Genomic DNA, 25,337 nt, shown 5'->3' on the forward strand with positions numbered 1-25,337 from the left:
GACTGGAACGCATTTTCATTATGCCTTGCGCGCCCTTCTCCTTTTCTTTCTCGCCCTCAATTCCGCACCACGCTTTGTGCCACAAATGTAATCCCCGAGGTTTGTCGGATTACGAGTTGTAGTGGCGGTGCGTTGCAGTCTTGCATTCACTAACTACAAGATAAGATGGTCCTTTTTGAGGCCGTTTCGTAACAATATGCCCAACGCCTGGCCTGGCAAAAGGGTATGTGGCCTTTGCCACGATACGACGGAACTACAGCGGACACAAGAAGCGGTTTTGATCCGCGGCACGTGCAAACGCCTGTCGGCCCCGTTTCGCTTATCATTTCATTCCCTCCCTGTCAGCTGCTGTGGCTCTGGTGGTGCAAATTGATTCCGAACGTAATCAACATCCGGTGCTGAGTTCGATAAGGCACAGGCCACACTCCCGGCGATTGCTGCAAGGCGATTGATAAACATTCGTTCAACTTAGCCAACCAAGCGCTCGCTAGAACATCCTCTAGGTTCGCAGCATCCCGACATCGCCTTTGGCACGTCACCAAAACATCCAACCAAACGCCAAGAATGATGGCACGTGTCCATCCCTTTGTCCACGTTCCCTTCACAGTTCCTTCAATTTTTAAAGTAATTACTTCCAGCCGGCGGCGCCCGGTCCCGGTGCCAAAACCCGGGCGGAGCGAACGGAAGTCCAATTTGTGTCCGGCCGGTCCCGTTATCGGTCCGATCCGAGATCGGGTGTAGGTCGTCGTCGAATCGAATCGAAAACACCCAGTTGTCCCCAAGTTGACCTGCTTTTCGAACCACCCCCGGGAACACGACCCAGAACGATTCGATTCGATTCCATCTTTGCCCGTTCGCTCGCCCGCTCGCTTGTTCAATTATTCATTTTTGCGAACCGCCGGAAAGACCACATCGATCGATCGGATCTCTAATCAGTTTAGTGGAATGTATGTGGTGCGTGCTCTCGATTGCGGAGCAATGTGACAATCGGCCACGGGTGCCATCGGGGGCGGGGGGGAAAGATCAGGCGACCGGCCGCTTCCTGCTGATTGTTGGCTTCGCATTCGGAGAGTCTCGAAGGAAATGAATTATGTATTGCGGCACCGTAACACCACCACCGGGGGTCAGCCTGGCAGGCAGGCAGAGGCTCCCCTGACTGCTTTCAGCACCTCGATTCCCCCCGGGTCCCTGGCGTGGACTAGGACAAGAAGGTCTCCTGGGGAAAAGTCCCTGGTGCTCGTTATGAAGGGAGGGAATTCCATTTTGTGTTCCATTTTGAGTGTTTCGCGTCTATCACGTGGAGAGGAAGCAAAAGAATGCGCCCCAGAACGATGAAACTAACGTAGAAGTGTCACAAAGAACTGTCAAAACGGGAATTTAGCTGTCCGGGGACCTACAAACACGTGTGTCATCGCCGAACCAACATTTGCTGCGCCGCTCTTTGACGTCGCAGCGTTTGTTCTTTCCCTAATTTCAGTTCCCAAGCACCGTACTTTTCATTTTGAACCACACTCATGGTAGAGGCGGTCCCTCTTATAATTTACCCCCTCGCTTAATCCGCGTGATCCTGCTGTGCGTCCGTGTCGACGTCTACGAATCCTTCAGCACAGCCCGTCATTTCCTGCTGGTCCATATCCGGACATCCAGCTGTTCCAGCTAGTCCGTCCGCTATTTTTGTATCCAATCTCTAGCACTCCACTGTCCCTCTCGTTACATAATGGCTATGGGACGGAACCAACAACAACAAAAAAAACAGAACTCCTTTTTCCGGGGGCGTGAATAAACGCGAATGACTAACTAATGATCATAATGAATGACTTGCGCGGTATACCGCTTTGGGTACGTGGTTCCTAAGGGGAATTCGTACGACCATACCCTACCCTACACCGGCACGGGCCGTCGGCAGGTTCGTCCACAGTGCCACATGTCGAAGTGCCATGTCCTCCGGGCCGGGAATGAATTATTTGATTACCGCGCAACACCGGGTGCCGCCAAGAGGCCAAGAGTGTGGTAGGCACGTTCATACATGTGGCGAACACTCTAATTGACACGGATTGATGGGCCCGAACGATGGTGATGGTGCTTTGTGCGACAAGGAATGTGTCCTTTTTAGCATATTTACATACGGATACGGTAGGTGGAAAATGCTACATATTTTCATATGGTACGCCGCCAAGTTGCAATTAGAATTGTTAATCTGTTCTTATTATAATGAACCGGTTTGGGAAGTCCTCGGGGCCTTTTTCTTCAACTTTAAATTAATTCACCGGAAATGCGGCACACTTTTGGTTAGTATTGTTGGCTGTTGGTGGTTTGGTGGTCGCCGTGAGTTCGATGCTTTCAAACAATGACAAAACTTTACAATCTGAAACGGTTCCACGATTCGGTGCGAGCATAAGGACGCTGCATGTGCCGCATAACAGGCAATAGTAATGAATGGAAGGTCGGTCCCGCGTTTCGGGTGCGCGCAAAATGAAAAGAACAGACCAACAACTTTGTCTTTTGTTCGCCGGATTCGATGATTCGCCATCAGCAGGGAGAGCTTCACCGTAAGTATGCCGTGCTGCATCACCTTTCGCGAAACAACGCGGCTAAATCCAGGTATCAACATTGGTGCTCCGAAAACGAACGCGTCTCGCCCCCTCCAACACTGAATGCAAGCGGACAATGCTTTTCATCATTTTTCACGAGTCTTTATTATCTTGATTTCCCGTGCAGTTGTGCGTCCTGCCTGTCTGGTGCTCCCAATGCTCTGGTTTACCTCTAGGAGCGTCCCAATGCTAAGTGGAGCCCAAAAAAGGAACCGGTCTCCGTTTTGCTGGCCCGAGTTTTGAGGGGAGAAAGACGGAGAGAACGGAAGATGATTCGCGATAAATAATCTGGCTGTTGTAGCATGCGGATCTCGGGCGCTTTTTCGCGTTCTCTTTGCACTCACCAAACGAAGCATCACGCAACATCCGTACTACGCCGTATCACGGTGGTGTACACCCCGTGGATTTGAACGAACCAACGGCGGTGTTTGTGTTCTTGTTGTTGCTTTTTGTTAGGTTACCTTAAACGGTTCTTACTTTGCAGCTGCCTCCGGTTTTTGGGGGCCGAAAGATTGGATAAAGATTAAGTGGCACTTCACGAGGTACTTGAGAAATGAGGGAAACCGATCGATTGAACGTCCCCGACGGTTAGCGTCAAAGATGCAGATCGCAACGTTCGAAAATGAAGTTGAAGATGCGGAGAATTAGAATCTCGCCCCAAGCAATGTAGCAAGTGGAGTGTCTGATACATAAAAAAAAAACTTATCAACATAAACTTTCATTTGTTTTTTTTCTGGAATTTATTAAACAAGCTAAGGGTATGTAAACCTATTCAGGTTTAGTAGAGTCACCAATAGGTAATTTCGCTACTTGACAACTCAAAAAGCTTCATAAAAATGTACCAAATTTCGCCTTTAATGTGGAGTTCATGGAATTCACATCCAATGGCTCTAAGCTGAAGGTTTCTCTTGTAAAAAGGTCCAATTTTGATGTTATCCCGTGACAGGAACATCTCTTCTGAGAAACTAGCTCCGGCATTCATGAATACAAATTGGTGTATTTCAGACTTTCCCAACAGATATATTGTTCGATGAAATGGGAGCTAAAGTCTGACGGGAAGTAGAATTTTCTGGCGTGACTCTTCCTCCATCTCATCCCGAAACAATTTTTCAACTGAGTGACTCCACAGCCTCTATCGCAATCGAGACAATCGGCGTGATGTAATGGACGGATTGGCTCTCGCGGGGCAAAAGTGTACGGTATCATGCAATATAACGGAGTCAGCACTTCTGTCACGATGATTTATTCCTCCTCGACTCACTTACGCGTGTAATGAGATTTTGGCTATGACCTGCTGACCACATTCGCTGCAGACCTGAATTGGCTAAAAGTGGTCGAGGCCGTCATCGAGAGGCCAGTGCCACAGTGCCCATTTCATTTGACCCATTGCCCAGAACCAGAAGAGCCTTCGGTCGTTGCCATCTCCATCTCCTGGGCCCTGCGGGTCGGAACATAATGCATAATGTTATGGAGCCTCCTTTTTCGTCCATTAACCCATTGTCAGGTGCAACGTGCCACGGGAGTGTTTAAATGACGCCATTAAACTTTATGTCCCTTTCCGGTAGGATATCCTCTTGCTTGCCCGGTGAACGAACGGTTAATGTGGTGCCCGCGATCCGCGTCCTCGTTCGTGGGAACGAAACTCTTTCCTTGGGTCCATTTCTGGTATAATTTATGCATCTGCTAGTGTCTACCAGCGTTGCCGGAAGCTGGCTCTGTGCGAATTGCCTCCAATGCTGCCTTCTTATATGTATATTTTGTTTTCTTTGCCTTTTCTTTTCCAGATCATTAATCGCAGGATCACACTTCCGGTAGAGGGTCCCATTTGCTGTTATCGGTAAGTACTACTGATTATTCTGTTTCATGCCTTTTCTTATTCTATAGTATTTTCTTATTCTATAGTAACTGAACAACATATGTTTTTTTTAAATTGTGGTTTTAAAACCACACCGTATAAATTCATAGTTAAATAAAATTTATTGTAATCTGTCAATACTAGATTCAGATCAGCCAACAGAATACCTTTCGCTCTCACCAACACCGTGGTGCTCCCCCTTGATGAAGCTACTCCGCCAAACCACCACGATAGCATATCAAACAACTCAATGATTCGATGCAATCCACTTCAAACGGAGCGAATCAATTACGAAAGCACTACAAACGAGAACATAATGCTTCAAACACAGAAAACATGCATAATGACCGTACCACGACGATGAGGACGACGACGCAATGCTGCAAGTGGTTCCTAAAGAAATATTGTTATTGCTTCATTTCGGCTGCCATTCGCCACTTCAATCCAGTCCAGCGTGTCTGGTCAGGCGTGCATGCATGGGCAGCATTAGCAGCATTCATGGCCACTCGAAAACCGTTCTCTCCACGCGCTCTTGCCACTTTCTTCGCCGGCGAAACTATTTAGAACTGCCGGATGGCCATTCTCCCTACACTTCCTTTGCGTTGTGTGGCACTGTGTCCATTGACTATCGAGAGCCATCCTGCTATGCTATGCTTTGCCCGGTCATTTCTCGGTCCCGGTTTCGACCACTCTCCAGTGTCGAATGTTTCCCAAACGATGCACGATGCGCTGCTTTGGGTTCTGTCCCAATCACAACAAGTGTTTATGTTGGATGGTGGTTTCGTTTTTTTGTGTGCCTAGAGCACATTCACAGCTCCATTCCAGCGACCATCTTCCAGCAGCACCGAAACACCATTAACGAATTGTATTTTCTTCACGTTCCGGACGCATTCTCATGCAGCCGGCTCATGAATGTTCGTTGAATACAATTTGATTGCATTTATTTGCATTGAACCATTTTCTTTTATTTTGTTTTGTACCACTTCCATTTGTTCAAATCGTATTCCGCTTTAATTGCTTACTTTTGCAAACTCACGGCGCTCTCTGTTTTTTGTGTGATTCTTTTGGTTTAGTTTTGACTTTGTACTTTATCGATTTAATTTTTGGACGATTTCTGATAACTAACTTGATTTTAAATCATTTATAAGAAACATGAAAATACCAACAAAATATCCGTTAAACGATCTAATACGTGTGCTCTCATTTGAATATTCGAAACCCTCCGAAAAGGGGTTGTCCTTGAATCAAGGGATGCAGACGGTTGAAACAATATTATTAACCAGGGTTTAAACAACTTCCAACCACATCATCACCTGGCGCGCTGAGTCGATTCAGCCGTTGTCACATAATCATCCAAAAGCCATTTAAAAAATCAAAATTTCTCACCAAAAACAGTCACCGGTACCGGGAACTCGCCAGTGACCGGGTGCCAGAGCCGCAGGCGCTTCACACGGATCGATTTTCTCGAACCATCTCACGCACGGGGCGCCATTTTGCTGGTGTGCGAGAGCCAGTCTCACCGAAACCGGAGCGAGAGCGAGCGAGTATTTTGTGCGTTTAGCTCAAGGTTTCTGTGGGGCGTTTGGTAAAGAGCACGATTGTGCAAACGATGGAGAGCGAGTACCGATGCATTGGATCTTTTATTGAAATTTTAATTTCAAACTCTTGCACTGAAAGCAAGGAAACTGTTATCAAAAACCCATAGTTAATGCTATCATTGCGAGCTCAGCAACTGTTTAACAACTATTTTTACTACCAACCGAACACTGTACGTCGTGTACGGTAGTCACTGTACCACCTTAGCAGCTGGTTGAGCAGCAGCGGCAGCAGCAGCAGCAGAGAGATAACGTCGCGTCGAGAGAATGAGCACGGATGGCGACCGGACCAACATAAGCATCGGGCGCGCGAGCATCGAGTTTGCGAGAGCTCCGAGCAGCGCCCGTTGACGTCTCCGCAAATTTGTTCATCTGGTTGGCTCCGCTGCTCCGCTGTCTACGTGAATCTCCGTTCTCGTGGGGTGATTTTCGGTGCAATCTACTGCGGATTTCGTGCACGGAACTAGTGAAATGTGTCATCATGCTGCAGCATGCCCGCTGCCGTAACCGTCGTCGAGTGGTGGTGCACGTGTGACGGTAGGAATCGCGGGCGCGCGCGGACACAATCGTCGACGAGACGACGGCAAACCCGGATTCGTTGAAGTGGGGAGACTCTGCCTCTGCTACGGCTGCTACTTGTGGTGGTGCTGGTGCTAGTGTGTGCTCGCGCTCTCCACCTTTCCACCACGGGGGTGGCCTAGGACGGTTGTGTTCATCGATTTCCTTTTTTTTTTTTTCCTTTTCGCTCGTTCGCTCACTTCCATTTCTGGTCCTTCGCGGACCGTTCAAAGGTAGTGCACCGCCCGTGGATGAGGATTCTGGGCTCTGGATGCTTATGCTTATGTTTTATCGCACCCAAGAGCCGCACTGTGGAAGGAAGGGAGGAGGAAGTGTTGGACAATTAGCCCTGCGTTTGGTGGTGAGCTCTGGTGGTCGCACGACTGTGTGGTAGTGACGGTGCGCTACGTCCATGTGGCGCTGACTAGTGCGTAATCGATGTGTGGAACGGGTTAGCTGTTGGTTGCCTTGCTGCTGACTGACTTGCCGTAACTGGCGGCGCGCGCGTAACATCAAACGAGGATGTCCGGTGGTGCACGCTAGGATTCGCGTTCTATGGCGTTCGATTACAGCGATAGGTTGGGGGGTTTTTTGGCGACGGATTTTTCGACATTGCACCCCTATCGCTCTCTCAATCTGCCCAGTTCGCGTGTGTATTTGTGAGCTGTCTGTCGTCTTTGGCTGGCACTGCTGCTGCTGTTGCTGGTGGTGTCGCTTTTTACGAACAAAAATGCGGTCATAATGTTTCGTTCTTTTTTCAACAACGCTTCTTTCGGTTCGGTTCTTCGCCGACACTAAAATAGAAATTCAACAAAATTCATTCGGTGGGGTTTTTAAATTGGGATTTTATTGTTTCACTCCCTAATTGATATCGATTAATGTGGAGTAGCGTGGATATTGAACAGATTAAGGGATGCCATGATCGAGCAACGTTGGTTTACATTCACCAGATGCCGGTTTGCCGCTTGTTTTGTGAAATCTCGTCCCGGTAGTATGCGGCGTTCCACTTGACCGGTTTGCAGAGCACCTGCCGGTCGGGAGCGCAGCTGGTAGTACGCTATTTATTTATTTGTGTAGCTCAAACCGGCGCAGAGGATACAGATTCGATGGCATTCGATGGTGGTACCCGATGTAGAAATCTCTTGCCGTAGTGTGTCCTTTAAAAACATTAAATCCAATTAACAGTGAAATGATTATTGCTATTAGGAAAATTAATAAAAAACAGCAGGACATAAAAGAAGGAAAATGACAATGATAGTGATATCTGTGTTAAAACTCTGTGAAAAAATAGTTATTGGGAAGGTGTACGTTGAAAGATATTTTTTTTATTAACAGAATAATAAAACGGATTACCCTGCTTAATCAATCAATTAATAATTAAACGACACAGTCGTTTACTAGTGCGTAGTGTTGATCTAGTTTGGTGGACATAAACAATGAATTCGTAGTCAACAGAAAAGTGATATATGAAAATCTGAAGGTTAAAACATTAAAGCATGGCATCACAGTGACCATTATGAACTCATAAATCAAGACAAAAACTGCAAACGTTGTAAAGCAGACACGAAGAAATTCATCTTTAAACTAGTGAAAAAAGGTAAACACAACTAGACAATAAGTTAAGGTAACGATTGCAGCTGCACTCGAGTTCCTCCGCTACCAGAATGAATAAATAAATTTCTAATTCTAGGAGATGTTTGGTAAAACCTCATAAATGTATCAAAACATTCTCATCATTTTCTAAAAATAACCAAATCGTTAAATTTGTGTACCGATATGCACAATACAATCTGTTTTATTTTTGAAACTGTATGTGTACAGTAAATGCTTGCTTGCGACACTGGCCTGTCCGCAATTTGCTTCCTTTTCTTCAAATTATTCCCTGGTGATGTTAATTTGCAGTACTCTGGGGAATTTGCGGGAAGTCTCACACAATTTCCATCAATTTTGGAGCTAAATTGGTGCGGATTTTACCGTGCACATGTCACCCTGCTTCATGTTCGGCCACGAGCAAGTAATTCATTTTCAATCAGCGCTACTATTGATTGAAATGACACTTTTCGAGGACCTCTTCAAATCCCTCAACCGCTGTTTACTTTCTCGGCTCGGCGGAGACCGTCGAGGCACTCCTCACCGGCCAATGGCGCACGGCTGTCGTCTAATGCATATTTATCATCGCGGTTCGTCCATTAAATATGAGTTATCATGTTTAACGATGTGGGAACAAACAAGCCGACGAATAATGGAAGGACTGCATGAAATTTTGTGCAAGCCATCTAAATTTTCATTTCCCCTCTCTCGGTAGCCTACCTACCTACTACCGCCTTATGTCTTTATGCGGCCAACGTCTTCAAGCTCCAGGAAACTCCTACAACTAGCTCCGACTTAGCGCACCGTGTGAGAAATTTCATTTTTCATTTCCCGCCACGGCGCCCTGTCAGAAGGAATAGGACGCCATGAGCCACGCGCAACACTTGCAAGACATTTGAAATTAATGGCTTCGCTCGAATCGTGTGACAAGCCAGGGAACAGTGAGTGCTCTAAGGATTCAGATCCGATGCTTCCTACTCCGACTTATCAGGCTTCCGAGATGCGGCGCAGGAAGAGCTGAAAATTCATCACGGCAGAAAGCTTGCCTGGTTATTCGGTTCGGTTCTGAAAGATTCGCCGGAAATGTGGCTTAACGCTATCACGCCCAGACATTCGCGCCGGACTGGCCACAAAAAGCCAACCAACGGGGTGCCCAGAGGGCAAAAGCGAATGTTGTTCGTTCGTGGTGCTTCGTAGCACGTAGCTGCTGTGAAAAGTTTTTTTTTTTATAATGCAGCTGGGAACAGTGGCTGAACGAAGGAAAAAAAACAGTAAAGATCAACTTTTATCATCCTTTTTTGAGGACCAAACATGACCGGGATGTGCATGAATTCAGCAAACGATTTTTAAGGGCGACGAAAAAGAAGAAATAATGTTAAAGATCGTAGAAAGTTTCCTATTTCTTTTGCACTCGATCGATGATTGGAAATATTACGTTTCACAGAAGCAATTCGCTATTCGCTACGTATTACTTGAAGCGTAGTATTTCTCCAAGAGAGGTAAAGTTTGAGGGCCATGTCCTCTGCTCACAATAAATGGCGTTGTGCCCTCCGACAGTCATAATAGTGACGGTTGCGTGCAAGTGACACACAAATTAAAGTTTCCGTTGTCACGCTTTCTCGGACGCTTGGTGAACAAACTGATACCTGCCAAAGGATCTCACCACAACACGGAAATTGAATTGAAACTACCTTCACCAACCACAAATCACCTCTCTGGCAAGCCCAGCGGGAAGAGAAACAGATAATTGATAGGAAAGAATAATATTGATTCCCGTCAACGTGCCACGAAAAGAAAATCCCCATACCGTTCCCGAATCGACCGACCGACTCAATCGAATAAGTTCCGTCGTCGTCGTCGTCGTACTTATTGATAAGTATTTCGGATACGCCGCTGAACCCCAGGCCCTGCCCTGCCCTGCGGCAGTGTGGATAGGAAATTTTCTATTTTATTTGTTATTGATTGGATTTTCGACGATTCCTGTCCAAAATGCCCCGCCATGCCCTGGTTGCCGAACGATTTCCCAAGTTGCGCTTGCGAGTTTTCGATCGAGTTTAATGTTTAATGACCGGCGGAGGGGATGCAACCAGAGTAAGAGTGATGTCTCTCACTCGAAGGATACTACGCCAACGAAGGTGTGGCTTATGTGATGTCGTTCTTGGATTGTTGGGATGGAGACTTTGCTTACCTTTCGGGAAAAATAAAGATAATCCTTGCCACACTGACGGGATAGAACTAATTAAATTCTCCGTAATTAACGTAATGGCGAGTTAGGGATTGGATCTCGTGTCTGTAATCAGGAAAACGCCTTCGCTAATCATAGTGTACGGTGGACGGTTCGCTAGATTTGTACATGCACCGTCCGACATGCCAACCCAAGATCTGATTGACGGATAAAAGTTCCGATGCCGATTTCACTTGACCCTTGACCCGGTCGCTTGCTCGCCGCAAAAGGAGAATTTCGTGCGAATGCAGCACTTTTCGCCGGATATCAGCTCCCCTCCAGGGGGCAACCTTCTGGTGTATTCCCTCGGGACGAACGAAACAACTTCCTTAGGTGCGCCACGATTGCCGGATGAAAGGAATGGGGAAAGATTTATAGAATCACTCGACCGAACGCACCTCTAGGCGCAGGGGCTACGGAAACTATCGCTTCCTGTCCAGGAGGGGTGAAGTTCTGGAGAAAAAATGCAACTTTTCCTGCTCCCGGACAGGAAGCGGGTGTCTGGCCAGCAAATCTCGTTTTGCCCCTTGCCACCCTTGGACCATCTTGCAGAGCCGGTGCGTCTCCAAATGAACCAGAACGGAATTGGATATTAATGAACCAAGCCCAGGAGCTCCCCCACGGCAGTGGAAGGTGAAACTAAACCATAGTAGCTGGCTCCCCTTTCTCGGTTTCGCATTGTTGTTGCTGATGTTGGTACGTGTTTCCCTACTTTGCCCACAGCCCAACAAACACTCCGAACTCATCGACGTTATTAGAAAAAAGGGGTTCCACTTCTACCGTTCTTTCCCTTGCGTAAATCGTGGCGTCATCTAGCCGGACGACGCCTCAACAGGCCACCCGGGGAGCCTTGTTTTACCTGTTTGCGTAAGATAGGAAATGGTAGATAAAGTTTTTTTTATTGCTCCTGGCTGAGTTTTTGCCCTTCTTATCCCCGCGGGTTCGGTCACGTCCCCGTACACGTGTGAAAATGCTCGGAGGTGGAAGATGGTTGGAAAATAGCAAGGAACGAAGCAAAGTCTCGGTGATTAATGATTTGCTGTAAACAATAAAGGGTTCATTTCCTTGCCAACGGAATTCTTCCCCCCAACGGTGCCCCGGTCTCGACTATACCTTGTAAGCGGAGTAATAATTACATGGACATATGAAATGGTCCGTAGTCCCGGAGCATAACGGTGTCCCAGGAGCGGACGAGCATCATAAACCAGCAGAATGGATTATCGCATATGCAAATGGTTGTGGTCTGCAACACATTATGAGGCCATTCTGTGGCCGTCTACGAAGCACGAGGGGTGCCATATTGTAGGAAATTCATTTTCATTCTGGTATTGCACGGAGGAACTTTGCAGCACGATGCAACACGATTGCGAATGGTTTGCCGGTGTGGCCATAGCAAACGTTTCTAAATTCATTCGATTGCTTTTTTTTCAGTCTATTTGTCAGATTAAAGTCCTTGGAGAACTCCCCCCAGGGGGCGACAAAAAATCAACATGGCATCAGTGAGGGAGACGGGCGTATTCTTCAGCCAGGGCAGCTCGGCCCAGTTCGAGTACGTGCTCGGTCTGTACCCGCAGGTGCTCAAGCTGAAAGCCCAAAGCAAATGCAAACGACCGGACGATCTGATCCAGCTGGACGACTGGTACCAGAACAAGCTGCCCCAGCTGATCAAGAAACGGGGCAAAGACCGCCACATCGTGCACGAGGAGCTCGTGAAGACGATGAAGTGGAAACAGACGCGCGGCAAGTTCTTCCCACAGCTATCGTACCTGATCAAGGTGAACACACCGCGGGCGGTGCAGACGGAAACGAGAAAAGCGTTCCGCAAACTACCCAACCTAGAACAGGCGATCACCGCACTCTCGAATCTGAAAGGCGTGGGGATCACAATGGCGTCCGCTCTGTTGGCTGCTGCGGCCCCCGAAACCGCACCCTTCATGGCGGACGAGTGCCTGATGGCCATCCCGGAGATCGAAGGCATTGACTATACGACACGCGAGTACAAGAACTTCGTGAAGCACATCCGCACCACGACGGATCGGTTGAACCGCGAATGTCATCCCGATGAGCGACCGGAAGGGGCAGACGGAGACGAAACCAAAGGGGAAGCGTCCGCCACCGGCACTAACAGCAACAATAGCAGTAATAGCAGTAGTAGCAGTAGTAGTAGTAGTAGTAGTAGTGCTATCACACCAGCATCGGGGAACAAATCGACTGCGAATGACGGAAATGGAGCATCGCCTGCGGCTGCGGATGGTAGCGAAGATGGTGAGGATAGTAACAGCTCGTCCAGTGACGGTTCCTCGGCGGAAGTATCGCTCGCTAAAAACAAACCTAACCCCCCCGGTGCCACAGTGCCCCCGCAGGAAAAGAAATGGTCACCGCATCGGGTTGAGCTCGCGCTCTGGACGCACTACGTGGCGAATGAACTGCAGCCGGAACTGCTCGAGCACATTCCGGAAGTCGGCGAAAGCATGCCCACGAGTACGGTCACCGAGAACGAGACCCTGACGAAGACGTCAGCGACATGCAGTACAAACAGCGCCAACAACCACAATGCCACAGACTCGACTATCGAGGCATCGGTGGGTGGCACCAATGGGGGACCAACGCGAGAGGAACCGTCGGACGGGAGCAATGGTGACATCGGCCATGGCAAGGGGCAGTCGTCCCTCGGTACAGACGAATCTTCCAAGGACAACCAACTGCTAAACAACCTCGATGATGGTACCGGGGAGGAGGAGTATAGCGGGGAGAACCCGAAGCAAGACACTGTCAGTAGCAGGCAGGATGGCCCACCACAGGAGCAAGTTGTGTCTCGCCAAGCAAATAACAATAATAGTACGGCGGATGATGATGGAAGTGATGGTTCGCCCAGCAATTCAAAGCGACCGTTGGTGGATGATGGAGGAAAAGTAGATGGAACAGCACCTCCAGTCAGCAAGAAAAGCAAATTTGGTTAGAAACCACCAGTAAAGCCGGTACGGCTGTCTGGGAATCCGTTAGACAACAATGTCAGCAAGCCTGCCACAATGGCAACACTCTCGATACCTGTACAATGGAGTTCCTTGGCTTGAAGATGAGTTGCTCATGAGCAGAGCATAAGTTTGACTAGGAATAAAGGAATTGTATGGAAAGTAGGGTGGTCACAACTTCATACTGTGGAATGGCAAATAGAAATCAAACGTTGTACAATATGTAGCCTACGAATTAGCCAACTATCACAGCATCACACTGACCTGCCACACTGCTGTAGTACGTTAAACGCATCAAAATGCTGTCAGTAGATCCGCTTTAATCATACATTTAGTTAAAATGACGGATAGTTTCCTTTCGGATAGTAAGTAGATGTGTCTTTTCCTTTCACTCATTTCAAGTTACTCGACAATCGACACATTCCTATTAAACAATAGCGCAGCGCATGAAATTATCATGATATCTTCGTTGCACGCGCGATGAAGGTTGATCAGCAGCTAGGTCGAAGACTAGCGCAGTATGTTATATGATGCGCGATCAGAAAAACATGTAGATAATTGCATCTGTTTTGTGACCAAAAAAAATACAAAAAGAATGATTTTTTAGAATTAATTTGGCACAATAGGAAATTGTTTAGGAAGGTAGCAAGACAGTAGGAATATAGTTGTATTGAATAATAATTATCCAGTAAAATCATTTTATTCAATTGAGTACCGTCTGTCTGAAACATAAGACATACAAAAGCTGCAATAGTTTCTAAACGTAGTTTAATAATGTGTAGTGGTTCTTTTCCTTATATCTATGCATAACGGTTGTCACTGCTGGTAACTTAACATTTTTTCCTACTCATTATCTTTGTTAAATAAAAGAAACATAATTTATTTTATTCATTCATGACTACTTACGAATCGTTAATTAATTCTAGTCTCTTACTTGCTTGCATGAATAAATTTAATTAGCGCAAACGCTGTTTTTAATCGAAGTAAAACCAGATTTCACTTATCCACATTTAAGCGTCACACATCTGGTTAGAGGAGCAATTAAAAATTACGTTACTATATATTTTCTAGAAATCACACAAATGGCACAGTAAACGAGTTAGTATGAATAATAACGCAAAGTAACAAGTTTGTAACTAGAATTATACAAAACTCAATCCCACATATTTCGAAACAACCATTGCTGACAGTAGTTATGAGGATGTTTTAGAGTAGCAGGAACAACATACATAGGCATGGAAGTACAAGGATACAAAAGATACGGAAGCATACAGAACAGACATTCGAAGATCACAAACAGCCTTTAAATAGAACTAGGCCGACAGGATAGTTCACGCATTATGCGTCACCAGTCATAGAGACTTAAAAACTGTTAATAGTTTATTCCAATCCTTTACACAGATCCACTAACAACAGTGCCAGGAATAGCTGCTCGTGAAAGACTCAAATAAAAATAATAAATCAAAACATTTCTTTTGATCGTGCTTTTACTATGATTTAATTTTTTGCAGGTTTTTAACGGCTGGACTAAACGTCATGATGTATTGTGAATATTCTGAAAATTCAACGTTATTTAAATGGCATCTTTCAACACAATGTAGATCGAGTATGTTTTTTGCACAAGCTGAAAAGATATGGAAAGGTTCTGTGAAAGTACTTAGAACCTAGTACATTCTTTTGAACTCACTCGCGCAAACAATTCCAGATTCATGAAGCTAAACTTTCCTGCAGTAACTCCAACGGGCCTCTGCGAACGAAGTAAAATCATCTGGAGGTCTGCTTGAACAGCAACGGTTTGGCTCTCCCAGTTAACATTATACACCGCCGTGCCAACCTGTAGACTCTAAAAGGGATTTTATTATTTTTTTCTACATGCTTTGAACAGCTTATAGGAAAAATGAATAAAAAATTAAGCTTATAACCTTACCGCTCTGAATAGTGCCTCTCCAAAGTAGCATAACCCAACTGTTTCCGTCGTATCGAACAGGAACAACACCGTGATGTTTATCGATTTTGAATTACGAAAGCCCTGGCAAGAGAAGAAGGAGGACAATTTCAAGTTGCATTTCTGCTATTAACTATGTTTCTTCGCTGCTACACACCGCGATTGCGAAGAAAAGAAGAATTGAACACCATATTAATATAACCATTATGATATGCAGCAAAAGCACGGGCGCGAGATACTCCTCCACCAATCCAGCACAATCGAGTGCATCCTGGTGCATCTGTACGATCCTTCTGATGTCCTTTTGGTGCGTGTTGCTTCGCGCGACTTCCTGTAGCTTAAAGGTTACTAAATCGAAGTACATCCCACAGTAACCGATCGTGTTGACGAGCATGATCAACTTTACCCCTCCGTTCAGTGCACAGATGCACGTCATTGGAATCATAAAAAGGGACACTACGGTGGAGTTGATAAATGATGTTCTAGCCTCTAACCCATAGAAGTTCTCCTCCATATGTTGAGCGTATTGCATGGTGCTGTTTTCATTCCGCAAAGTACCACAGTAGGACCAGAGAGAAAATATAATCGGGCTGCAGCAGTATATTATCGCACAGCAGAACAGCACTTGGCAGAACAGTTTGTTCGCCCACTGCCATTGTCGGTGCCTACTTCTCAGTGCATCAATCAGCGAGCAGCATCCTTCACTGTAAACTGTTTAAAATTTCAATTATTCAGATTTACTCGTTCAGCGGCAGCTTCTAATCTCACTGTCATCAGCAAACTGCTGCAGACGCTCCTTCAGGATAGAGAATCTTTTACTCTGTAAAAATATGATGAGCATTCCGACGAAGTTATTAAACTGGAATACAAGCTCCGCCAATCCTATGATCAACGATCCAACGTCTGGGAAACCGAACGCAACCTTCGGTACTGCTATCACCACCACGAAGCACAAAAACACTGCCACAAATCGATAGCGATGCTCCGACGATCCATCGACTCCAATCAAATTTGCCAGTCTCACTACCATTAGAAACACATCAGGAGCACCTTGATCAATTGAAAAAATTTCCACTTGGCGCTTTCGGCATCTCCAGCAGGAAAGGGTTGAATAGAAAGGTTTGAAAAATGCCATCTTGCCAGATCGCCAATCAGCCAACAACTTCACGCTGGTCTGATGAACACTGAAACTACTTTGATTCAATACTCCTCTGTAATGGGCATGCAGGAGCAGATCAAAACCATAGTAAATAGCCTGATAGTCAATATTTACAAAGAATTAATGAACCCAATGTTTGTTTATCGGTTGAATTACTCACAATTGTAATTCAGGATCGAATTAATGAGCAACGATTTAACGTTTTTATTGTAAATGTATACCAACAAATAGGCATTGATATTGAGGATATGATGAGGGTATGATAATGATCGATAATCGATACCGTCGTGCAGAGCATAGGTTCGTTGCTGACTTCCAACGGCCGTAAAACGATCATCGCATACAATAATCGATATTTTAATAAATAACCGGATCTAAGACACTCATATAATCATGTTGGATGTGCATTATAATTTTTCAAACAATTGAAATGTAAGAGTATTTACCAAATTGGTCAACGTTAATTTATTGATATCATTTGCGATTTACCAATGTGACGTAGTGCAACACTCGTGCCTTTAAAAATATAGTAACGCTTGTTTAGCCAAACTGTATCGCTTCAAAGCAACGTTAAAACGCCAACTCTGCTATGGTTACTGTAGGACGAATATACTTAAATAACATCCCTTAATACAATGTAGAAAGAGTATGTTTTTTGTACCAACTGAAAAGAGTCAATTGGTTTTGTGTATAAGAAAGAAGTGTTTAGCATCAAGATAGCATCTCTTAACTTACGTTCCCGAAAAGTGCGATGCTCATGAAGCTAAATTTTCCCGCGGTGACACCAACGGGTTGCTGGGCGCGTAGCAGAATTAACTGGAGATCCGCTTGTACAGCAGCCGTCTGGCTTTCCCAGTTCACATCGTACACTGCCTTGGCGACTTGTAAGCCCTGTAAAAGGTGGAACATGATATCGACAAAGAAAACACTGCACTACAGGCTAGACATACCGCAGTTGACAGTACATCGCCGCTGTAACAATATGCAACCGTTTCAGCCGTATCAAACATAAACAGAACAATCAGGTTTATCGATTGTGAGTTACGGACTCCCTAGCAATGGAAACCAAATATTGTAGTTTAGTGGTGCTTACTTTACCAAAGGTTTACCCAAACATTGGTGGAAGGTTTTACCAAACATTGCGCAGTTTTGCTACTAACCGTGATTGTGAAGAAAAGTAGAATAAAGCTCCAGATCAAAACGCATAACACCACTTGAAGAAGGAGCACCAACGAAACCTGCTTCTCCACCAGTTTAGCGCAGTCTAGGGCATCTTGGTGCATCTTCACGATCTTTTTAATCTCCTGCTCGTGGGTACCTCTCCGTGAAACCTCCTGCAGCTTCAGTGATATAAGATCGAAACACATCACGCAGTAACCGATCATGTTGACGATCATAGCCATCTTCACCCCTCCAGTTAGTCCACACATGTAGATCATCGGGAGCATGAGCAACCCACAAAACAACGAAGGCAAAAAGGATGTCCTGGTGTCGAGGCCATAGAAGTTCTCCTCCATGTGCTGAAAGTACTGCATGGTGCTGTTCTCATTACGCAAAGTATCCCAGTAGGACAAGAGGGAAAACATGAATGGGCTGTAGCAATAGATGTTTGTTGTACAAAACAGCGTTGAAAGGAACGCCTTGGTGAATCGTTGAATTAGATGGTGTTTCGCTCGCACTGCCTCGCGAAGCGGTTCACTTCCATCATCAAAAACTGTTGAACAAATCACATCTTAGTGCAGGGAAATAAGCAAATCGTGTTTCATCTCACCGGTAGCAACAAACTGCTGAAAGCGATCGCGTACCTCCACAAAATCATTGTTCAGAACATATAAAATCAGCATTCCACCGCAGTTGTTGATCTGGAATACTAGTTCCGCCGTACCGGTGATCAGCGATGCGACATCCGGGTACCCGAATGCAACCTTCGGCACCACTATCATGACCACAAAGAACGCAAAGACTACCACAAACCGATACCGGCGTTCCGGCGGTCCGGCAACTCCAACCAGATTCGCCACTCTCACTACCATTTGAAGCACCTCGGGAGCTTCTTGGTTCGATGGAAACCTTTCCACTCGACGCTTGCGGTTGCACCAGGAGGAGAGGGCAGTGTAAATGTTTTTCACAAACGACATTTCTACGACAGTTCACTCAGTTCTGATTGGCTTGACAGTGAGGACACAAATGGTTCAATGTTCCGGTAAGATTTCAATAAAAAATCAAATTGAAACATGCCCGACATCTAACAAAAAATAGACAAAAAATCATCGCTTGGACAGTTTCCCATGCTTCCATTTACATAAACAATGATTTGATGATTGTTTGTTTGAGATAAACATCGGCAACGGTGGTTAGGCTGTGAGAATGTTGCCATCGCAAAAAGGTTTAAGTGCACTGGTAAAGACTGTAATCAGGACCTCAATTAGACTAGATCACAAACATGAGAGCCGTCCGGAGATTTCCACAACTGATTATCAGCGACTATTGTTTCGGATAGCACAAACAGAATATTTGATTTTATATCGTGCATTGATTCTAGCAGAATTGTGGGTAGAATTTTGTACGTTAAGCTTGTCAGTTCAACTCAACCAAATCAGAATCTATCTGGCCTGTCCATAAACTCATCCTAGAAAAGAGTAAGTTTAAAATTATGAACCATATAAGAATGATAAATTAATCTAACTAGAATTCGTAAGACTAGTAACACTGAGAAACAATTTTATGTATCTATTTAAATACAACTCAATATACACATAAAAACTACCATAAAAGACAACAATTGTTTGTCTAAAATTAATAATATTCGAATTAATAGTTCGGATACCAATTGGTTGTTTAAAATGAAAATAAAACGGGTACGGAAACATACAAAAAATGAATGCATGTGTATTGGGCCTGAATGTTTATTGAAATACAACTAGTTCTAGTTTCACTCTCACGTGACATTTTGTTCCTGTTAAAACTCCTTAAGGATTTGCCAACTTTTTAAATCTTTCCAAAAATCAGATCAAATATCAAGATCACGTCAATTTCCAGAACAAGTCAACGTTATTTAAAGGGCATCTTTCAACACAATGTAGATCGAGTATGTTTTTTGCACAATCTGAAACGATAAGAACCGGTTCCGGGAAAGTAATGTGAAGTGTAAGGCGTCTGGTAAATCCTTTTGAACTTACACCTGCAAACAGTTCCAGGTTCATGAAGGTGAACTTTCCTGCAGTAACTCCAACGGGTCTCTGCGAACGAAGTAAAATCATCTGGAGGTCTGCTTGAACAGCAACCGTTTGACTTTCCCAGTTAACATTATACACCGCCGTGCCAACCTGTAGACTCTAAAAGGACTTTTATTAATTTTTCCTTCATGTTTTGACCAGCTTCATTTTTAACTGTACCCCTCTGGATAGTGCTTCTCCAAAGTAACACAACCCAACGGTTTCCGCCGTATCGAACAGGAACAACACCGTGATGTTTATCAGTAGCGGATTACGGAACCCCTGGCAAGGAAAAAAAAAAGAGTTACATTTCTCATACAAAATATTTGTCATCGCTTCTGCACACCGTGATCGTGAAGAAAAGCAGAATGGAGCACCAAATCAGTACACCCATTATGATATGCAGCAAAAGCACAGGCGCGAGATACTCCTCCACCAATCCTGCACAATCCAGTGCATCCTGGTGCATCTGTACGATCCTTCTGATGTCCTTTTGGTGCGTTTTGCTTCGCGCGACTTCTTGTAGCTTCAGGGCTATTATATTGAAACACATCGCACAGTAACCGATCGTGTTGACGAGCATGATCATCTTTGCCCCTCCGATCAGTGCACACATGTATGTCATCGGAATCATAAAGAGTGCCAGTATGGTGGAGTTTACAAATGATGTCCTAGTCTCTAACCCATAGAAGTTCTCCTCCATATGTTGAGCGTATTGCATGGTGCTGTTTTCATTCCGCAATGTTTCACAGTACGACCAAAGGGAAAACATGACCGGGCTCCAGCAATACACATTCGAGCAACAGAACAATATTTGGCAGAACAGTTTGTTCGCCCGCTCCCATTTTCTTTGTGTAGTTCTCAGTACATCAATCAGCTCGCCGCTTCCTTCACTGTAAACTTTTGAAAAACTCGATTATTCCGATATACTCGTTCAGCGGCAGCGTCTAATCTCACTGGCATCAGCAAACTGCTGCAAGCGATCCTTCAGATTGTTGAATGTTTTACTCTGCCCAAACATGATGAGAAGTCCGACGAAGTTATTAGACTGAAATGCCAACTCCGCCATACCAGTGATCAACGATCCAACATCCGGGTACCCGAATGCAACCTTCGGCACCAATAGCACAAATGTGAAGTATATAAACATTGCCACATATCGATAGGGATGGCCCGGCGTTCTGGTGACTCCAACCAAATTCGCCACTCTCACTACCATTTGAAGCACCTCGGGAGCTTCTTGGTTCGACGAAAAGCTTTCCACTTGACGCTTGCGGTTGCACCAGGAGAAGAGGCCACTGTAAATGTTTTTCACAAACGACATTTCAACGCCAGTCCGCACAGTTCTGGTTGGCTTGACAGTGAGGACACAAATGCTTGAACGTCCCAGTAGCACTTCAATGACTATCGGATTGGAAAATGTCCGACAGCTCATAAAAAATAGACAAAAAACCGTCGTTCGGACACTATCCCATTCTGGCGGCCGCATTAAAAATGGATTTGATGATTGTGTGTTTAAACAAACATACTCTGTGAGAAAGTAACCGTCGCGAAAAAGGTGTAAGTTTGCTGCCACAGGCAATTGCTGTAATCAGGACATCGATTACAGTAGATCACAAACAGGACTATCTCAATGATTGATCACACATCGGCAATGTCACTCATTTCAGCGGCTATGATTTCTAAAAGTAAAGTCAAAATATTTGATGTTACACGATATTGATAAATACTGTTTTTTTTAAACATATATAAGGACGGACGAGCCGTATGTTTGATAGATATTGTTGTTTGTTTTTATTTCCAGGATTGGCACGACAATAAAGGGGCTATAATTTCAATTGAATCTCAGGGTCAAGAACGGTAAGTTTGTGTCCATTTACCTGGTATTCTTATTACCTAATGGTTACAGCATGATTTAGTTGTGAATTTTACTATGCAATTGTTATAAATGCTATAATAATCGCATACATTATTTTATATTTGCATAACCGTTCATCAGCCTCTGATTGGTGGGTTTGTATTGATTCTTTCATCGATTTACTTGGATAGCTTGAATTAATAATAACTCTCGCAATGTAACTGTTTCATTCGCACCTTCAAGTGCTGTTATTAGACCATCACTCGTGTGCTGCGTGTAGAAAGTCGCTCACTCCCTTGAACACCGCGCGAAACGTGACGAAATGCCAAATGTCTATCAATCAGTATGCGTTCGGCATACGTGGTTTGCAAAGTTGTGTTTTTCTTTTTGCACCTTGCCCCACCTTTATAGCCCTCCGCACAAGTCACTCAGAAAGCAATCGTTCCTGAAATCCGCAAGTGTCTTCGTACCAAGAGAGAGAGAGTACCGGCGGTCGATGATTGGCACAGTTTGTGGTCCCGGCACGCAACCTTCCGAAAAGGTAATAAACTGTTGATTAGGCGAAACTGCGGGCAAACATTCCGCACCGAATGGAAACGCTGCCACCTAAGATGTTATATTGGTTTGGCTCTTTGAAATGTAAACCACGCACCGCAGACAATAATCGTCACATTTGCATACGATCGAGCAAACGAAACGAAACGGTACGAAATGTTTGGAGTTTTTCGGAAAATTTTTGATGATTTGTTTTGTATCTTTGATTCGACGCTTTTTCTATACGCTTTAAGGTTTGCTTTAAGGAAGGTAATCTTTGCCTCCAAACACTTTACTTCAACGGGCCAGCAAGGACTCGATCGACTCGTGATTTCTGGCACATAATAAAGCGGAAAGCCACTGAGCTTTATTGTACCTCGGCGGTGACGATGGGGCTTTTCGAAAAATCGGGGCCACATGGGTTGTATTTTAGGTCAAATGACACGAAGCCAGGTCGTTGCTCTATTAATGATCCCCTGCGATGGTGGGTGTCGTCGAACGTTACGTCGAAAAGCAAATAAACTACACAGACCAACTCACACCCAGACTGTGCTACACCAACACCACCACCCAGGGTAGTGTCTCGTGTCGAGTGTAATCAAATTAATGGTTATTGACGAAAGAACCCGAAAGAATGTACCGCGAACCCCCGTCTCCTTCGTCATCCGTCCTTGTCGTTGTCGTCATCGTCGTAGCGCCCAACACGAAGGTTCGGTGTCATTTGGGGTGAGGAAAACAAACAACCCGCTCCCTTCCGCGTGGAAATGGGAGCCAAGTTGTGTCCCCTTGAAGAATGAAACTATTGAGATTCGAGGCAAGCCTTTATCAGTCCTTTAATAGGCAACCCACCCCTCTTCCCCCGCCCTAGTTTACCCGGAAGGAAGAATCCCGTGGCCCAATGGGATGAATGGATCCATTCCGCTTTATCGCGGTCCCAAAGCGTCCCTCCCATTAGCCCCAACCACGATCCCAGCGACAGCAGACCGGGGGTAGAAGAAAATTTAATTTTCATCCCAACAACATGCCTCAACAAACATGCCCCGTCAGAGCGCCCTCACATCGGACCAAAGGCTTCTTATGTGGTGTACGAAAATGAATTAATTTGCCAGCACTCGAGCGTTATACGCTTTCGGGACGAATCCTCACCGTCATTCATTTTTGTCGTTCACATTTTACGATTCATTTCACTTCCGGTTGGAGAATCGCTTGCATGCCGAGCGTAGCGTGTGGAGATAAAAGGAAAGTTAGTCCAATTTGCAACCATGCAACCGGTTCTCGGGGGTGAAGGTGCACTCCGGATCATGAAATTTTAATCGCCCTCAGCGCCAGCGTCCTTTGTCTGGCACCGAATGTGACCGTCGACGCGATACCACACTCGAACTGAATGCCTTTTTTTATCCCTTCAAATTACCTACCACAATCAGATGTTACGTTGTTGTTTTGTATTGTTTAATATGTAAACTTCATGAATATTAGTAGATAATCATGCACCGCGCTTCAGTCCACTACAGGCAATTCGTTTGAATGTCTTTAGTGGATCTCTTCCTCTTTTAATATGATTGACAGTCGACATAAAGTAAACATAAATGTAATTTGTTTTCATCCACAGAAATATATGTTCATTCCTCCTCCATCGGTATCGTTTGAGACTGAAACACGCTTGGTTGGTGCCACGTTTTCTTATTTTCCGGCTTCGAAGAATAAGAACCACGAACGTTGAATTTGCAATATTCTTCGTCAGGCCATCATCCCTTTCGTTCATCATTTCACGCATCTGTGAAAGGGACCAAAAATGAGACTGAAATCGAGTGGGATGGGATGATGGCAGTTCCCCCAAAAAATGACAAACGATATCGCATCCATCTTCCAGGTCTTGTCATCGGAATGTTGCCATGTTTTGTGATTAAGTCTTCCGCTTGATGGTTGTTTCTCTTTCTTGATTACAATCGATCGAAATGAATCATTTTCAAATGAAGCAAAAAGAAAGAAACAAAAAGCTGTACATAACCAAATGAGGTAACACATTTTCTGGACTTTATGATGATTCGATTGAAACAAGATTTGGGAATGAAACATTCAAAGTTACACTCCAGTTTCCCTTTAACATGACGACCAAACGACGATGCCTCAAAATCCAGACCATCAGATTCCATCGCTCGAAAGGATTCATATTACCAGGCGAATCGATTATTACAAACGAATCTAGCGTTTCGTTTCTCCTTTTCCAGTCTGCCTGTCTGGGGAACAGCCGAAGTCGATTATTCGCTCTACTCGTCCATAACGGACGTCTGCCGGGGTAAATGGGAATCCGATGCGACGATGATCCTTGCTCGGCATTGCTGTCATGACCATGGGACAGGACAGAAGGATTTCAACAGAAGCACTTCTTTCAGATCATATTCTGGTATCGAAGCACGAGATTTGGAACTTTTTTTCCCCCAAAAGATTGTATGCGAAATGCTTATCTCTGGAGTGATAATCGAGAATTCCTTAAACTCGAAGGATGGAAATATTTTTAAATGTAACCCTCCCACACACCAGGGGGAGGTAGATTTTTGTGCATCCATTTCAACCTCCATGCCCCCCTTGAGGGTGAACCGTTTTGTTTCATGCAAATTGTCCTCTGGTGTCTCCCCCTATGCACCACTTGAATCCGATTCGGCATTTTTTTGTGCAACACAACACATAAACACTTTTCAACTTCCACTCGGCACCCCCTCAAGACTGCCATCATGTCTTGGTTGGGCCAATTTTGTCATCGTGATGCAAGGGGGTTGGATTTTAATGTGTCTCGATACGTGGTGTGTGGTCGCTCAAGTGGTTGACTTGACTTGGGGAACGGATGCCAGGGATTTCGTCTGAAAAGAGAGGGGACGCTTTACAGAAGGGGTACCACCAACACTCTCCACACTCTCATCATCATCCCCCCGTTGTACCTTTCGACGAAAGGATGGAAAAGCGACGAACGTTTTCCCCATTCCGTGTGTTTCATCAAACCGTATGAAGGTTCGAGCACAAGCTTGAAAGTAATTTTCTTATTGCCTCCAAGTCAGCCATAGGAACGATGTGGGTGTGTATGTGTGCCTCTTCGATCTCGTCCCATTGCAGCAAAACAATGGCTTCGTTCGGGACTGGTTGGCTGACTGGCGGGCTGGCTGGCAGGACATGACATTTTTCATCCTCCCCCCGGGCAGCATAGGTCGCTCCCGACAGTATTTTCGTTTATTACACCCGGCGAAGA

General features: G+C 45.1%; 3 protein-coding genes across 4 annotated transcripts in view; 2 read left to right on the forward strand and 1 right to left on the reverse strand.

Moving 5' to 3' along the window:
• Positions 1-25,337, forward strand: part of LOC126580729 (protein tincar) — a 105,867-nt gene that overhangs the window by 20,306 nt on the left and 60,224 nt on the right. The window contains exons 3-4 of the mRNA XM_050243960.1: positions 4,376-4,428; positions 21,509-21,564. The gene's annotated coding sequence lies outside the window, so the exon portion shown is untranslated. The remainder of the gene's footprint in view (positions 1-4,375; positions 4,429-21,508; positions 21,565-25,337) is intronic.
• LOC126580738 (uncharacterized) lies at positions 6,299-14,854 on the forward strand. Of its 2 annotated transcripts, none has more exons than XM_050243973.1 (3): positions 6,299-6,578; positions 7,916-8,196; positions 11,845-14,854. In XM_050243973.1, the coding sequence occupies exon 3, from the start codon at positions 11,904-11,906 to the stop codon at positions 13,371-13,373; it is 1,470 nt and encodes a 489-aa protein (XP_050099930.1). In that variant the 5' UTR covers positions 6,299-6,578; positions 7,916-8,196; positions 11,845-11,903; the 3' UTR covers positions 13,374-14,854. The 2 variants fall into 2 exon arrangements, with proteins under 2 accessions (XP_050099930.1, XP_050099931.1); XM_050243974.1 differs by having other exon boundaries at positions 7,935-8,196.
• On the reverse strand, positions 17,216-18,627 carry LOC126572568 (odorant receptor 45a-like). The gene is made up of 4 exons (XM_050231982.1): positions 18,261-18,627; positions 17,650-18,203; positions 17,440-17,541; positions 17,216-17,380 (listed from the first exon to the last, which is right to left on the reverse strand). Exons 1-4 carry the CDS (start codon positions 18,625-18,627, stop codon positions 17,216-17,218), a joined length of 1,188 nt encoding a protein of 395 aa, XP_050087939.1.

This window comes from Anopheles aquasalis, chromosome 2 (genome assembly GCF_943734665.1).
Source record: "Anopheles aquasalis chromosome 2, idAnoAquaMG_Q_19, whole genome shotgun sequence".
NCBI classification, from domain to species: domain Eukaryota; kingdom Metazoa; phylum Arthropoda; class Insecta; order Diptera; family Culicidae; genus Anopheles; species Anopheles aquasalis.